Source organism: Rutidosis leptorrhynchoides, chromosome 5, assembly GCF_046630445.1.
Source record: "Rutidosis leptorrhynchoides isolate AG116_Rl617_1_P2 chromosome 5, CSIRO_AGI_Rlap_v1, whole genome shotgun sequence".
Taxonomy (NCBI): domain Eukaryota; kingdom Viridiplantae; phylum Streptophyta; class Magnoliopsida; order Asterales; family Asteraceae; genus Rutidosis; species Rutidosis leptorrhynchoides.
In genome coordinates this window covers 51,632,966-51,649,240 of record NC_092337.1, presented here as the reverse complement: position 1 = coordinate 51,649,240, position 16,275 = coordinate 51,632,966, and the positions used below count along the sequence as shown (strand labels likewise).

At 34.7% G+C, this 16,275-nt stretch overlaps 1 protein-coding gene across 2 annotated transcripts; it reads right to left on the bottom strand.

Annotated features, from left to right (window-relative positions):
* Positions 1-6,150: 6,150 nt before the first annotated feature.
* LOC139846750 (protein LEO1 homolog) lies at positions 6,151-13,971 on the bottom strand. 2 transcript variants are annotated; one of them, XM_071836244.1, is made up of 12 exons: positions 13,735-13,971; positions 10,797-11,155; positions 9,491-9,629; positions 9,193-9,372; positions 8,505-8,681; positions 8,231-8,362; positions 7,921-8,100; positions 7,701-7,832; positions 7,421-7,531; positions 7,112-7,348; positions 6,850-7,016; positions 6,151-6,355 (listed from the first exon to the last, which is right to left on the bottom strand). In XM_071836244.1, the coding sequence occupies exons 1-11, from the start codon at positions 13,861-13,863 to the stop codon at positions 6,885-6,887; spliced, it is 1,908 nt and encodes a 635-aa protein (XP_071692345.1). In that variant the 5' UTR covers positions 13,864-13,971; the 3' UTR covers positions 6,151-6,355; positions 6,850-6,884. The 2 variants fall into 2 exon arrangements, with proteins under 2 accessions (XP_071692345.1, XP_071692346.1); XM_071836245.1 differs by having other exon boundaries at positions 9,491-9,626; positions 13,735-13,970.
* Positions 13,972-16,275: the final 2,304 nt, after the last annotated feature.

The window sequence follows — 16,275 nt, the reverse complement described above, 5'->3', positions numbered from 1 at the left end:
AAGAAAAATCAAAATTATAAAATAATTAAGTCAAATTATCATTTCTCCCCGTGAATGTTAAAATACAATGCAAATTTAGAATAATATGGAATTAGTATATGTATATGGGTAAAATATCTAGATATTAATATGTATATGAAAAATATCTAGATATTAAAATGTAAAGAAAAATCTAGATATTTATGTGTGTAAGAAATATCTAGATATTTATATGTATAAAAATATCTAGATATTTATATATATCCATGGAAATATCTAGTTTCTAGAAACTTCTATGGAGTAGTATAAATAGGGGTGAGGATTTCATTTGTAGGGTGTGAAGTAAGTTATGAGAGTGAAATAAGAAATAAGTTGTGAGAGTGAAATAAGAAGTGAGTTGTGAAGAAGAGAAGAAGAGTGTGAGTTAGCGAAAGTAGAGAAGAGAAAGCTTGTAAGTAATATTGTAATTGTAATTTAATATAAGTGTTTTTGTTAAGTTTCCCGATCAAGCCTTAGTTTGTGTTTAAGTTCTTAGTGCACTTGTGTTGTTCTTATTATATGATCGGCTCTGTCGCCTAAGTAATACATGGTCGGTTATACCGCCTAAAGATATATGGTCGACACTGTCGCCTAAGTACATTGTGCACTAAGGATTTATAAAATTAAAGGCTAACCAACGTCAAAGTGTTGGTGTAGTGAGTCTAGTATAGTCTAGATCCTCTATAGTTGGTGTGTTGGGCTCGTCGAAGCATCCAACAATTGGTATCAGAGCCAGGTTCGTTCGGGACCATTTCTAGTGGAGGAAATCGGTAAACGTTGGACGTTTACATCGACTTGTTTTCACCAAGGCTCTAAGGGAGATTCCGTCGGAGCACAGTTAGGAACTGTGAAAGCTCATCGGTCTGGGACCAAGCTTATTGGACGTTGGACGTCATGATGGCAGATCTTGCAAGTACGAGCAGTGGAATCAAGAGTCTCAATAACCACAACTATGGTTATTGGCGGACTTGCATAGAATCCTACCTACAAGGACATGATTTATGGGAAATAGTTGCTGGCAGTGACACAACGCCTCCACCGAAAGAAAATGCCGAAGCCTTGAGAAAATGGAACATCAAGGCCGGGAAAGCTTTATTTATATTGAAGACTACAATCGAGGAGGATCTATTGGAGCACATCCGTGACGAGAAAACACCAAAGGCAGCTTGGGAAACTTTTGAAAAATTGTTTTCAAAGAAGAATGAAGCACGCCTCCAGCTCTTGGAAAATGAGCTCGCAGGTATCTCACAAGGAAGTCTATCTATTTCTCAGTATTTCACCAAGGTGAAATCTATTTGTCGTGAGATATCTCAACTTGCTCCTGAAGAGAAAGTGAGTGATGAAAGGATGAAGAGAATTATCATCCATGGCTTAAGATCCCAGTATAATGGATTTATAGCCACTGTGAGAGGATGGCCTACTCAACCATCATTAATAGAGCTGGAGAATTTATTGGCTAATCAAGAGGCATTAGCCAAGCAGATGAATGAAGTAAGCATAAAAGGCGAAGAAGAAGCACTCTTCACCAATAAGAAGATAGAAAGTGAGCTCAAAAATAAGATTAGGTGCTTACGCACATATAATGGAGGAGAATATTTATCGACTGAGTTCAATATCTATCTTGAGAAGCACAAGATTAGAAGACAATTAACTTGTCCTAATACTCCACAACATAATGGAGTGGCAGAACGTAAGAATCGTCATCTTGCTGAAAGTTGTCGAAGTATGCTTCATGGTAAGAATGTACCAGGAAGATTTTGGGCCGAATGTATGAGGACGGCTTCATACGTGATTAACAGACTCCCACAAACAAAGTTGGGATATATTTCACCATATGAAAGATTATGGAAGATCAAGCCAACCGTCAACCATCTCAAAGTTTTTGGATGTGTATGCTACGTCTTCGTACCAGATCATCTCCGAAGCAAATTTGATAAGAAGGCAATTCGATGCATTTTTGTCGGTTATGATGATTTAAGAAAAGGTTGGAGATGTTGTGATCCAAATACTGGAAAGTGTCATACTTCAAGAAATGTGGTATTTGATGAATCTTCTTCATGGTGGTCACCACAAAAGATAGAGCTTCTAGAATCTCATGGATTAGAAGAAGGTCCAGAAGAAAAAGAAGAACCTAAAGAGCAAATAGTAGATCCAACTAAAGAAGGAGAGGAGTCGTACTCTAAGGAAACGAGTTCATGGAAAACTGGTGTGCATCAATCTGTATCCAAGGAGGTTCGTCCAAGCCAAATGGATGTCGAGGAGCATGTACAAGAATTACGGAGATCAACAAGACCGAGGCAACCTAATCCAAGGTATGCCAATGCTGCTCATGTGGATGAATCAATACCTATTGAGCCTTCTACTTATGAAGAAGCAGCGCAAAGTCGAGAATGGCAGAAAGCATGGAAGAAGAAATTAATGCACTAAAAGAAAACCAGACATGGAGTTTAGTTCCAAAGTCAAAAGATGTAAAACCAATATCTTGTAAATGGGTTTACAAGGTGAAGACTCGATCAGATGGCTCCATTGAAAGGTATAAAGCTCGACTTGTTGCTAGAGGTTTTTCTCAACAATATGGGCTGGATTATGAAGAAACGTTTAGTCCAGTGACGAAGATCACAACAATTCGAGCTCTACTAGCTTTAGCCGCTAGCAAATCTTGGAAGCTGTGGCAGATGGATGTCAAGAACGCTTTCTTACATGGAGAACTTGACAAAGAAATTTATATGGAGCAACCAAGAGACTTTGAGAACAAGTTCCATCTTGACCATGTCTGCAAATTAAAGAAAGCACTATACGGATTGAAGCAGGCTCCAAGAGCTTGGTACGGGAAAATTGGTGAGTTCTTGGTACAAAGTGGTTTCACAGTTACTCATTCAGATTCTAGTTTATTTGTGAAACAAGATCAAAGAAAACTAGCCATAGTGCTAGTATATGTGGATGACTTAATCATCACGGGAGATCACTATGAGGAGATCCAAAGGACAAGAGAGAATCTGTCTATCAGATTTCATATGAAGGAGCTTGGAGAACTCAAACATTTTCTTGGACTCGAAATAGAGCAGAAAAGAGAAGGATTATTTCTGGGATAACAGAAATATGCGCGAGATCTTTTAAAAAAGTACGGAATGCTTAATTGCAAACCTATCTCAACTCCGATGGATCCGAATACAAAACTACGAGCAGATGAAGGAAAAAATCTTCAAGATGTTACCATGTATCGAAAGATGGTCGGAAGTCTTATTTATCTCACACTAAGCCGGCCAGACATATCTTATGCAGTTGGAGTGGTTAGTCGATACATGAGCAATCCGAAGAAGCCTCACCTTGATGTTGTACGACGCATCTTAAGGTATGTTAAAGGCACTATCAACTTTGGTATTTTATACAAGAAAACAAAAGAATGTCATGTGACTGGATATTGTGACGCCGATTATGCTGGAGACTATGATACACGACGGTCAACAACTGGATACATGTTTAGTCTTGGATCAGGAGTAATATCATGGTGCAGCAAGAGACAACCAACAGTATCATTGTCAAGCACCGAAGCAGAATATCGATCGGCATCATCAGCAACACAAGAAATTACATGGTTGAAACAACTAATGGAATATCTTCATCAATCAACAGACTATCAAGTAGAGCTTTTCTGCGATAACCTATCAGCTATACGTCTAGCAGAGAATCCAGTCTTTCACGCAAGAACAAAACATATAGAAGTACACTATCACTATGTTCGCGAGAAGGTCCTTGAAGGGGAGATCAAGATGGTGCCAACAAAGACAGATGAACAAGTTGCAGATATATTCACCAAGAGCCTAAGTAAACCAAAGTTTGAAAAATTCAGAGAAGCACTTGGAATGATCTGCAAGTCATCAACGGAAGAAAATTTGCATTGAGGGGGAGTGTTAAAATACAATGCAAATTTAGAATAATATGGAATTAGTATATGTATATGGGTAAAATATCTAGATATTAATATGTATATGAAAAATATCTAGATATTAAAATGTAAAGAAAAATCTAGATATTTATGTGTGCAAAAAATATCTAGATATTTATATGTATAAAAATATCTAGATATTTATATATATCCATGGAAATATCTAGTTTCTATAAACTTCCATGGAGTAGTATAAATAGGGGTGAGGATTTCATTTGTAGGGTGTGAAGTAAGTTATGAGAGTGAAATAAGAAGTAAGTTGTGAGAGTGAAATAAGAAGTGAGTTGTGAAGAAGAGAAGAAGAGTGTGAGTTAGCGAAAGTAGAGAAGAAAAAGCTTGTAAGTAATATTGTAATTGTAATTTAATATAAGTGTTTTTGTTAAGTTTCCCGATCAAGCCTTAGTTTGTGTTTAAGTTCTTAGTGCACTTGTGTTGTTCTTATTATATGGTCGGCTCTGCCACCTAAGTAATACATGGTCGGTTATACCGCCTAAAGATATATGGTCGACACTGTCGCCTAAGTACATTGTGCACTAAGGATTTATAAAATTAAAGGCTAACCAACGTCAAAGTGTTGGTGTAGTGAGTCTAGTATAGTCTAGATCCTCTATAGTGGGTGTGTTGGGCTCGTCGAAGCATCCAACAGTGAATACTTCAAGTTCCAACTTAACCCTCAATACGACATGTAAGTGAGCCGAATCTCCAAACGGTATCTACACGAGAATTAGTATATTAGTATATATAATATCGAGTATGTAAATTAATAGAGATAGATGGTGGATGGTGCACGTTCGCATATATTGCACGTTAGATTCTCATTTTGATTGTTTTCAAATTTCTTGTGATTTAGAACTTAGAACACACATTGAAGAAGTTGGCTTGTGGGGAATTAAAAATTCTCTTGCATATCAGTCTCAAACTAATAAACTACTAAACCAACATGACAATTATGTTAATATTGTATTGTTGTTTATGTAGTAGTGTCTTTTTTAACGTTGATATTTAATTTTAACATAATCTTAATGTTTATACAAAAAAAAAAAAAAAAAAAAAAAATTTATTTTTCCCTTTCCACGTACATTTCACTTCCCTCTGGGGGATCAAGAGGGAAGTAACCAATCGGGGGAAGCGGGGGAAGCAAAATCTTTTTTTTTCATTTTTTTAAAAACTTTGTTCACGAACATTATAGATTGGATGAAAATATGAACATTTAATAAAGACACTTTGTGATAAATGTTTTTATTTTGGCGGAAAAACGCTCGAAGAACTCATATATAACAATTATCGTGTTTTTCGAGCGTATGTTGAGGTTTTAGATATTAGGGTTTAGATATTAGGGTTTATAGTGTTTAGATATTATGGTTTAGAAATTTAGGGTTTAAGGTTTAGATTTAGGATTTAGATTGAGTTTTTAACACGAACGGTTTAGAGTTTAGGGTTTAGGGTTTAGTGTTTTGGGTTCCATAAACCCTAAACCCCAAACCCTAAACCCTAAACCCCAAACCCTAAACCCTAAACTCTAAATCGGGCTAAATTTTCTTCACAAAACATGAAAAAAAAAAGAAAAAAAAACGTTCACATTGTTCACGAACAATATTATCTTGAATGTTTTTTTTGTCGATCGTTTTTCCGCATAATTAATAACATTCATCACAAATTGTCTTTTCTAAATGTTCATATTTTCGTGCGATCTTGATGCCGGAAAAAAAATCCAAAAAAAACGGAAAAAAAAATTGCATCCCCCAATTGGTTAATTCCCCATTGATCATGCCCATATATATATATATATATATATATATATATATATATATATATATATATATATATATATATATATATATATATATATATATAACTCCACACTATATTAATAATGTACTCTTTAAATTGTTTACACTACTAAATTGAAGTGCAGGACCCACACACCAGATTTATAGTTTTTGAAGATAAACGACCACTTAAATACCCTTCACATAATTCGTATAGAAAAAAGATTTGGTAGCCTATTGAGTTGAGTCTAGATTCGTCAATGAAACTCCATAAACTATTGGTATAAATTGTGTTGCACAACGTCTCACAGAAAAAGGGTCTATTGGTGTATAGCTCGGAGCCTCGGATAGAAGAAAGTAAGATGCATTAATATGACCAAACAAGAAAAATCCTAAAAAGATTATGTAAAAGGGGGAAAATCAGAAACTTAATAATACGATGTTACAAATTAACTTCAGATAACAGCTATGTTATTTGAAAATATTATATATGTTCACATATCCAGTCAGATGTGGTGACAGACCAGCAATTACAAAGAGCAGAAATAAAAGGAAGATGTGAAGTAGCCTTGTTGACAAGTAATTGTTCTGATGAGTTTGAGTTGTTACGAAGAATCAACATCTGCATGTTCAAGATGTGTGTTAAAAACAGCTGGAGGAAAAAAGATACAGAAATTGAGATCCGAATACTGCATAAAATTCGATTTTTACATGGTTATTTGGACTACATGGTAATTTGTTGTCAAGTTCAAGAGCACTAAATTAGCACTCAAATGATCAAAACTTTTTAACATTAACATTAATAAAGAAATCATCCATGATAGCTTAGGTTTGAGTATTTCTAAAGGGCCGGAAACGATAATGGGATAACCAGGTTAGGCTGCGTACATCTGAGTAAAAAATAACTCCCTTCTCCGGGTAGCCTAAAGAGAAATTACTTATCCTTTTACCCGTTTTGTAACATTAATAAAGAATGAATAACAATTGTAATCCATAGTTCCATGTGTTTTATCAAGGATGTTCAAGCATAACAAGTTAATTATTGTGCAACATCTTAAAGACATGTTGATTCAACTATCCAAACATAAAATTATTCAAGGGACGGGTGATACTTACCAACTCGCATATCTTTTGCTAGTTTATGATTCATTTTATTCATCATCGCTATCATAAACAAGTGCCTTTCGACGATGAGATGCTGTAGCCTTTCTGGGGGGAGACTCCTCATCTGAATCTATCTCCTGGCGCTTGAGACTACCACCTGACGCCTTGTGCTTGAATCCCTATCAGATATTTCGTTTAAATTGAAGAAACTGACTTTTAAAATCTATACTTCAAACATAATGTTAGAAGATTGGTTTAAAGTTTAAACGCTTACTGTTTCTTCTTCTGATGCATCATCAGCCAACGCCTCCTCGTATTGTTCTTCCTCCTCTTCATCATCATAACGATCTGCCACCTCGGCACGCCTACGTGGCGGAGACCTTTCATCCTCTTCACCCTCAGTTTCATACTCAGATTCCTCTCTTTCGCTTTCGTAATCATCAACTGGACGTTTAGATGATTTCATGGAATACAAGGATGATTTGCCTCGTGCATCTTTGTAACCTTGAGACTAGTTAAAGGAAAAACAAATATGTAAATACTGAACAGCAATGAATAAGGGATGTTCACGTTCGTTATATACCTTCTTTGCATTGATAATACGCTTTTCAGCTCGAGCTTCCATTTCCAGGTCTTCATCAAAACGACGTCGAGTAGCAGAACGTCGAGAATCGTAATAATCTTGTTCGTCATCCTATAAATCATTATGTGAGTAAACGCCTGATAAATGCATTCACGACTAGTTATATTATTAATTTTAAACAATTCTAATTATAAATGTATATTTATTGTAATATTGTTTCATGAAGAAAAAAAAATTAGCAATATTTTATTTATATTTATTATTTAAATCCCGATATTACCTCGTCGAGTGCATCTTCCAAGAAACCGGGTGAAAGTTGGCGTTCTCTACGTACAGTTTGTGTATACTTCCTATTCACCTTTTCTTTTTTCTTACTAAGAAGCTCATTGGCCCTAATTGTCTGACTTTCAGCCTACAAACACAGCAAATCGTTGTAAACAAAGAAACTCGTAACCACAAAATTTTTGAAGAGAAGTGAACACTACTATGAATGATCTAACCTTCTCTTTTTGCTCCTTCTCCCTCTCAGGATCAATATCAGTGACAGTTTTTTTGACCCTGGTTGACTTTTTATGCCTTGAATCGACAAGTGCAGTCAATAATCTATGAGAATTAGAAGTCAAAGACGAAGGCATAAATCTCATCTTTTTTAGAACTCTCCCCTGAGACTGAAGTATTCCCTGCAAATTTTCCAGTAAACGTCATGTATATAATAAGTTCATGTACCAAATTAAATAGAAAAACATATGACAATATTTAAAAATATACTATTCAAATTTTTCGTGGGCCCTGAGATCATTTGTTACAAACCTTTTCATGTCTAAGAAAAAGATGAGCTTGATCATGTTGTGCATCCTGTACTGAGATATCAAGAACTTCATTCCCAATAAGCAACTGTAAGCTGCCATCTGACCATCTAACAAATCGTGCATTGCTTTCATACTACACAGAAGATCATCAACACAAATTACAAAGCTACATACATAAACTAACGCTATTGAGTCACCGAACTAATAAGAGGAAAGAAGGTTATGGAATCATGTGAAGTTGTTTCATTTATTCAAAATTTATAACATAGACTTACCGAAGTCGTTCCATCGGGATTTCTAACAGCCCTGTAACGAACAATGTTATTTTCCAAGCGAATTCGTTTGCTGTGTCCAGATTCATCAGCAACGAATGCATCCTCTTCGACGAATGTCTTTGGATCAAATGGTTTAGGATCAATTCCCATGATATTAGAAACCTTAATCATGTTCATCTGCAAGAAAAGGGAAGACAGGCTCAATCTAGTTCCCAATCATGTGCAAGATACATCATGCAATTTGAGTCAGATTTATGACTAACCTATCAGCTTCATAGATGGTCAAGAAGCTGGTAAAATGAGCAGGCAAAGCTGGTTGGGATAAATGCATCAAAAGGAATGGTGCGTCGAATATGATAACAAAAATAATAATTTTACTTGAAAAATTATTCTAACCTCTAGACTAAAATGATTTAGAAGGTCTCATGTATAAAAAATTTAAAATACACTTTCGGCAACTTACAACCCAATTGACTCATTTCCTTTAAAGCAATAAAATTTACCCATCTGGGATAAAACATAACCCAATCAACTTATTCGCAAGTGGTCATAGCTGCCATATTCACATGAATTAGGCATAACAAAGTTTCAAAATTAGTCCTTATTGTCTCCTAGTGTTCAACAAGTATCATTTTGCAGAGAAAAAAATGTATTAACAGCTGCATCAAAACAAAACTTGAGGCTAAACCTTTTCAGGCTGAGCTGGGGGAGGCCGCAACGGTATCCCTAACTCCAAAGGGGGTCCCACTGGTTTCTCCTTAGGTTTGACAATATTATCCTCTTCAGAATCATAACGACCCTCTTCATCAGCTAACATGTCCTCTGGTCTGAGATCCTTGTCATAACCTTCATCCTCCATAGGAGATCTCTATGGAAAAAAGAACAAGTGAAGCTTATTACAAATTGATGGCATAACTCGTATACAATCATAAAGATAAAGATAATAATTATATAAGAATAACTGTATCTTAACAATGAATACAGACATTTGCACCGTCCTCGAGATTATTCTGAACTGCATTATACTCATCAGGTTCTTCATCGTCTGATACCCCAAATACATCCCTGAGCTCAGGCGCTGTTTCTGATATGTGTGCATCATCTTTCTCTTCTTCAGGTGACCTGCTGCCAAAGTCATAATAAATATGTAACCAAGAGAAAGTTTAAAATATGATTATTTGGTAAAAAAAAAAAAAAAAAAAAACAGCGCAACCTTTTACAATACATGTGACAATATGGGTGGGGCAGGGGATTGTCTAACAGGTTAAAGGCAGTGTGTAAAAGTCGGATGTGGGAGGTAGCTCAATCTGACTAGGCCAAAGATGCTAAAAAAAGTCGGTCTACGGTGATCAATGGTAGTCAACGGTGGTCAACCCACTTCAAGGATCACCAAAAAACAATATGTTTTTGAATTAAAAAATCTTATTGTTTAAAGTAGATGAAGCTTTTAACGGAGGGAGAAAGAGAGTTGTTTATTTACTTAAATGAGAAGTTCGATTTTTATTTTAATGGGATCAGAACAAGCAAGTACATTTGGCATTTCTTTGGCTTCGAAGTCGGGTAAAAGAAGTTGCTTTTACTGACAACAAGTATATTTGGTATTGCTTTGACTTGTTTTAACAAAATACAAAGGGCATGAAAGTAATTTAACTTGCATTAAGCTTCTACAGGTTGAAATGCTACGTCCATTAGCTTTCTCATCCCAAAAAAAAGGCTAATTATTTCTCCGTATTATATAAAGCTCCATTAAAACTACTTATCAGACCTTAATGCTATGTATAGGTCAGTCGAAATCGGTCAAAATTGATCAAAGTTGGTGAATGTCCGACTACTCCCCGACTTGATCGATTAGTCCGTAGAGGGTCCCGACCGACTAGCGACTTTTACAACCTTGATTAAAAGGAAATTGGTCATTTAAAGTATGGCCGGACAGGATGCCAAAGGATTATGATCCCACATTCTTGTCCATATTTAATTAAATTATTTTAATAAGGGATACATATTTATAATTACAAACAACATAATAATTAACCAAGTCTTTGAACAAAACGCTATAGAAGGTATAAATTAGAAGTAGACTTTCAACGACTTTCTATATGTTGAACCCATATGACCTCTTAGAAGTAGACTTTTTTGACTCATTAAAAAAAGCTGTAATGGTACTACTATTTGTGGGACTAATATATCCAATCTGCCACATTAAATGGCTTTTTCGCAAAATCTACAACACTATCACAAACTTTTAAAATAAAATTTTAAATTGAAATTGGAATATTAACATAAAAACGATACCTTTGACTTCGAGCTTCGTCAATTTCTTCCTCTGCATTATCCACATAATGATTATCCTCAGATCTTTCTGATTCACTCTCCACCACTTCTCGCCTCCTACTTGTAACAACTCTTTGACCCATTTGGTCACTTCCTGAATCTTTACCTTCACTTTCGTCTCTTTCATCTCCCAAATCAATTTCTTGATCACTCTGTTCTCTCTCACCTTCACTCTCTATGTGTTCTTGATCCTGTTCTTGATCCTGTTCTTGATCTTGTTCTTGATCAAATTCATGTAATTCACCATCAACATCACTACCAATCTCTACTTCCCCTTGGCCTTCTACCACATCTTCAACTTCGGGCTTCATCCCTTCATCCTGCACATAAAAGTTTCAATTTAGTAAAAAATAGAAAGCAAATGTATTCATATATCACGTATACAAGATTTGTTTAAACAAAATTTTGACCACTATTATCCTCATATCTCCTTAACGGATTTGTAAAGATTCGCTTCCATTTACAAACTGTATTTTCCAAATATATATTTTATAATCAACGATTGGTGGATTGCATCCAAAGACGGGATTTGTGGCTTTTAAAACCGAAACATCATGTGAGTGGTAATCTCTAGAAACGTCTGGCACGGACACTAGTTACATGTAAAACCATTAGCACGAAACACGTGCAGAAACCAACAGAAATTCGATAAAAAGAACTTTATATAACCCTTATCCTTAAATGAGATAATTTCTTACAAGAGTAGAAAAGAACTTTCTCGGTATCAAAGACCACGTAGAGTTCTAATTAATTTTAGCATCCACGTATGGCCATGTAAAGACAACTGGTGCCATTTTACTTAGTGGAATTTAATACGCCAACTAATATAACCCTTCCAGCATTCACATACAACTACTACTGTCGTTCTTTAATGAGAGAAAAAAAAAACTTCCGAAACAGATATGTAAATATTCAACAGCGGGACTCGGTTAAATTGTGTTGCTTTGTACAATAGAGCATAGCATTCATTCCATTTTAGGTTAATGGGTTTTACCCGGTAAATATTCATTCCATTTTTTTATCACAGAATCTTCACCTTCGGTAAATTGATCATTAGTAATCACTATTAATAGCCAGGTACCGAGCCTTACATACTTCTTTATCATTTATTAGTATTCACCGGTACATACGACTTTCTAACACTTGGCAATAGTTTCAAAATAGCAACAAGTGAACAAACATAGAAACACAGTTTCAAGACAAAGCTATATTAAAACTAAATGTATTAATGTATTAATAAAAGTATATACAACAACAACAACAACAACAACAACAACAAAACCCAATACCACATGAGTACATAAGTGGTGTATGGGGAGGTGAGATGTAGACAATCCTTCCCCTATCCGAGAATAAAGACAAGTCAATTCTCCACCCAGAGTCAAACACTCTCAAAAGTAGAGAAAGTCATCCCTCTCTCTATTCGACGGATAAAGAGATTGCTTCCGAGAGGACCTCCGGCCTTTAAGTAGGAAAAAGTTTTTTAAAAATTAAAAAAATAATAATAATAATTAGACGCCATGAAAATGGTAGAATCAAATTTCCATGGGTTTTAACTCCTGACAGGAATTTAATTTAGGCTCTAAGAGTCAGTCAAGTCACCAATAAATCGATGATTGATGTCGACTCAATAGAGCCGTATAATAAAAGTATATGTGCCAACAATACTTCTTCAATAATTCATATACCATTATCATTATCATTATCTAATAAAAGCAGCAAATGATTTAGTATCTTACGAATATCATATCTGAGAATTAATTCTCCATGTATCGACTCAACTTTCAACATAAAATCATCTATTAAATCAAAACTCATAAAGATAAGGTTAAATCAGTTGACCACGTCCATAACAATATCCACATATAGTCATATACAGATAATAGAGAACTTCAGGTAACATCAGCTTACAGAAAACTTGATATTAGCTAAAGTCAATTCTCTAATACAAAAAATGAAACTTCATTTACGATAAATAAATCAGTAGAGAATATATATTATCGCTGGTAAGAGAAAACTAGATAGATCGACCGACTATAAAGCCATCCAATATTCATAGTCGGTAAAGGAGAAACCTACATTGAATGATACATATGCATGGCCGCATGGGCATAACCGAACAACACAACTAGACATGCTATATGGAATAACAGAAATCAAAAATACTAAACTGAAATGCTTGAAGCGAATCCAATGTATGCACCGATTACAACTAAATTGATTACCTCCTCTTTTTGTAACAAGTTTTTTGACGATTTTTCCAAAAGAAAATGATTAATAATGCTAACATTAATAAAACCTTACAAAACATTAAGAGAAAATGAAGGGTGAGTATGCACACGCGAAAACGTTGGAAGGTTATAAATGCAAAATCTTTGATCTTATGCAGCGCGCAACTTACGCAATTTAAGTATCAGCATTACATATGGGTTTCCGTTTTTAGATACTAAGTTATATATCAACAATAAGTGACTTATATGTAATGTTGGGATCAGCATTACATATGTTTTCTCTTTTTCAAATAATAAGCTATAAATCAATTTAGTTGTAAGTAAACCTTCTGCTAACAGCTCAATCACACACGCTTCTTTAAAACACATAAAAATCAAAAATCTCTCAGGCATTCAGTTCTAGAATGTTAAAAAATTATATAAAAAATAATTTATTTGAATATCAATTACTTGAATAACCACATCAAATCATCAATATAAACAAACAAACAAAATCACATTAACATTTTAAAACGCTAAACCCTAATTTCCCCAAATCGAATAATCAACAAGTCAATTCCACTTGAAAACCCTAATATTGATATCACAAACAATCAGACCTAATTACGATACGATGCTATATAGTGTGTGATGTGTGACTGTGTAAATTAAATTGAGAGCGAACGTACGGATACATAATCGGGTTGTCGGTTTGATTCGTGCTCCGATTCAACTTCTTCCTCTTCTTCCTCTTCTTCTTCCGATTGATCACCGAACAAATTTTGCATCATCTGATGCCTCTTTTCTTCGCCCACCATCTTTTTTCAATCGCCGGTGAAATTAGGGCAAAATAAAATTGGACTAACCGAACCAGCTTTAATATACTGTAGAAGTAGAATCAATAACGTTACGGATCATGTGACGCTGGATATATATATGAGGAAGAGAACAATATTTTCTAGTAATTTCATCAGTAAGAAGACAATTTAATTCATGAACTTTACATCAAATTTGACTTTATATTCTTTTTTTTCTTTTTTTTTGCATTACTCGTCCCTTCTATAATGTATCAAAAATCTACATCTCTCATCCTCACGTCTACTTTCCGTCTATTTGAGCCGTTTATTCAGTCATGTGCAAAGCATGTAAAGGTAAAAAAGTCATTTTATTCCTAAGCTCCATCTACATCGCCACCACAGTGACCACACCATCTCATCATTCATCCCTAAAAAAAACCCAATCAACCCTAATATATTTTAGGCACCTACTTTTCTTATTTCCCTTACTAGAAATCAATACTCATAATCATCATCGTTCATTCATCTTCGTTATATAGCACCATTAAACATTCATTATATCTCATCACAATTACCAGATCTTCATTAGATTCATCGTCATCATTTTTTTCACCAAAAATATCGAAATTCAATTTCCTCATTAGAACCTAAAATTAAAGCTATATCTATTATCTTTATCACCACACGAATCCGAAACAATCCTCAAAAAGTATTTAAAATCCCTTAGGTGGCCGGAAATCGTTGACGGTGGTCATGGCTTCAAACAATGACCGGAATATCGCTACTTGGTGTGCATCTGACGGAATTTCGGTATCAACGTCGTAAAAATCAAACGCTTAATCGAAACCCATTGCCGGAATTTTGTGGTTGTTGTCCTCTTGTTTTCCATCACATCCGGTAACATCATCGTCATCATCAGTCGAACTCCACCTTCCTCTGAATTCGGATGCCGGAGTTCTAGAAACAGAGTTCATCATCATCATCTCTAGCTTGTGATTTCAGTTTTGTAAGCCCTAATTGATAATTCTATGTTCTGAGTTGTTTTATTAGATTAAGGAAATATTGAATATTATATGAAGAAGAAAAGGGTCTAAAATATCTTGAATATATGCATCGACAATGATGAACAAAGATCGAGCATTTTGATTTATGGATATTTTAGAAAGATATAGGAAGGTAGTTGGATGGTGGGGGGATATAAAGTTAAAAATTTGAGGGATGAAGATGTGGAAAATAAGTTAAATAAGAAAGAAAAAAATAAAAAGACTAAGGTACCCTCACATGCTTTACACATGAATGCATTTAACGGCTCAAATAGACAGATGATAGATGGGAGGACGAGGGATGTAGAATTATGATTTATTATGGACGAGGGATGCACAAAAAAAAAGGATATGGAGTCAAATTTGATGTAAAGTTCAGGGACGATGAATGAAATTTTGTCCAGTAAGAATTATATACCTTGCATTTTTACTTCTATCAATATATATTTTACGGAGTTTTATGTATTTATATTTATTTATTTATACATAAAAAATACATAATAATTTGATTTGATTTGATTATTTATTTATATATTTTATTATACATGTATAAGACAAAATTACATGGGGGGTCGCTGTAGTTTGTTTAAAACATCAATCGGAGTTCAAAAGTAATTTTTGAACTTGGGAAGTCACTGTGGTTTGAATTAGTTTCATGGGGGGTCTCAAGATTAACGTCTGTGATAAACTAACGATTTAAGCCCTCACATGACTTGCACATGAGGGTATTTTCGACTATTGTTAATATTTACACATTTCATAGGTAGTTGGACCAGTTAACTGCATTTATAGCAAATTTAAAGTTTGGTGGCGACGATTGAAGCTCTAAAACCCTAATAACATGTGAAAATGGTTAATCCTTTGTATTACAGGAGGACGGAGGAATTGGATTATGATTTACCTCTGATATACGGTATTAATTTTACATTATCAAGTGTTATACATTATCGGTTATATTTGAGTTGAAGGTTTTAAATTTCGGTCAAAATTGATTGTTTTGCAGGTCGTGAACCTACGCTATTTAGTATAAAGTTACACCATGGTGGGTCGTTTACTCCATTTCCACGAAGAGAGTATGTGAATGGTAATGTGACATATTTTGATCTCATTGATTCGGATAAGTTTTCTGTTAATGAACTCAATGATATGGTGGAGGATTTAGGTTATGATGGGCATAGGGTCATGTTTTATCACTTTCTTAGACCAACAACTAATTTGGATTATGGATTAGAAGCTTTGGGTAGCGATATTGATGTAATTAACATGATTCAGTATGTTAATGAGGATAGGGAAATAATTGTGTACATTGAACATGATAAAACCACCTTAACAACTTATCACAATCCTAGACAGAATGTGGGTGAAAAGAGGAAACATGCAGGTAGTTCAA

Bases quoted from the DNA above. Each gene is read 5' to 3' on its own strand.
- LOC139846750 (XM_071836244.1), bottom strand. From the start codon at position 13,863: ATGGTGGGCGAAGAAAAGAGGCATCAGATGATGCAAAATTTGTTCGGT. The intron at 9,373-9,490 runs GTCTGTATTCAT...TTTTTTCCATAG, and splicing joins ATCTCGAGGACGGTGCAAAT to AGATCTCCTATGGAGGATGA. The intron at 8,363-8,504 runs GTAAGTCTATGT...TCTTCTGTGTAG, and splicing joins ATCCCGATGGAACGACTTCG to TATGAAAGCAATGCACGATT.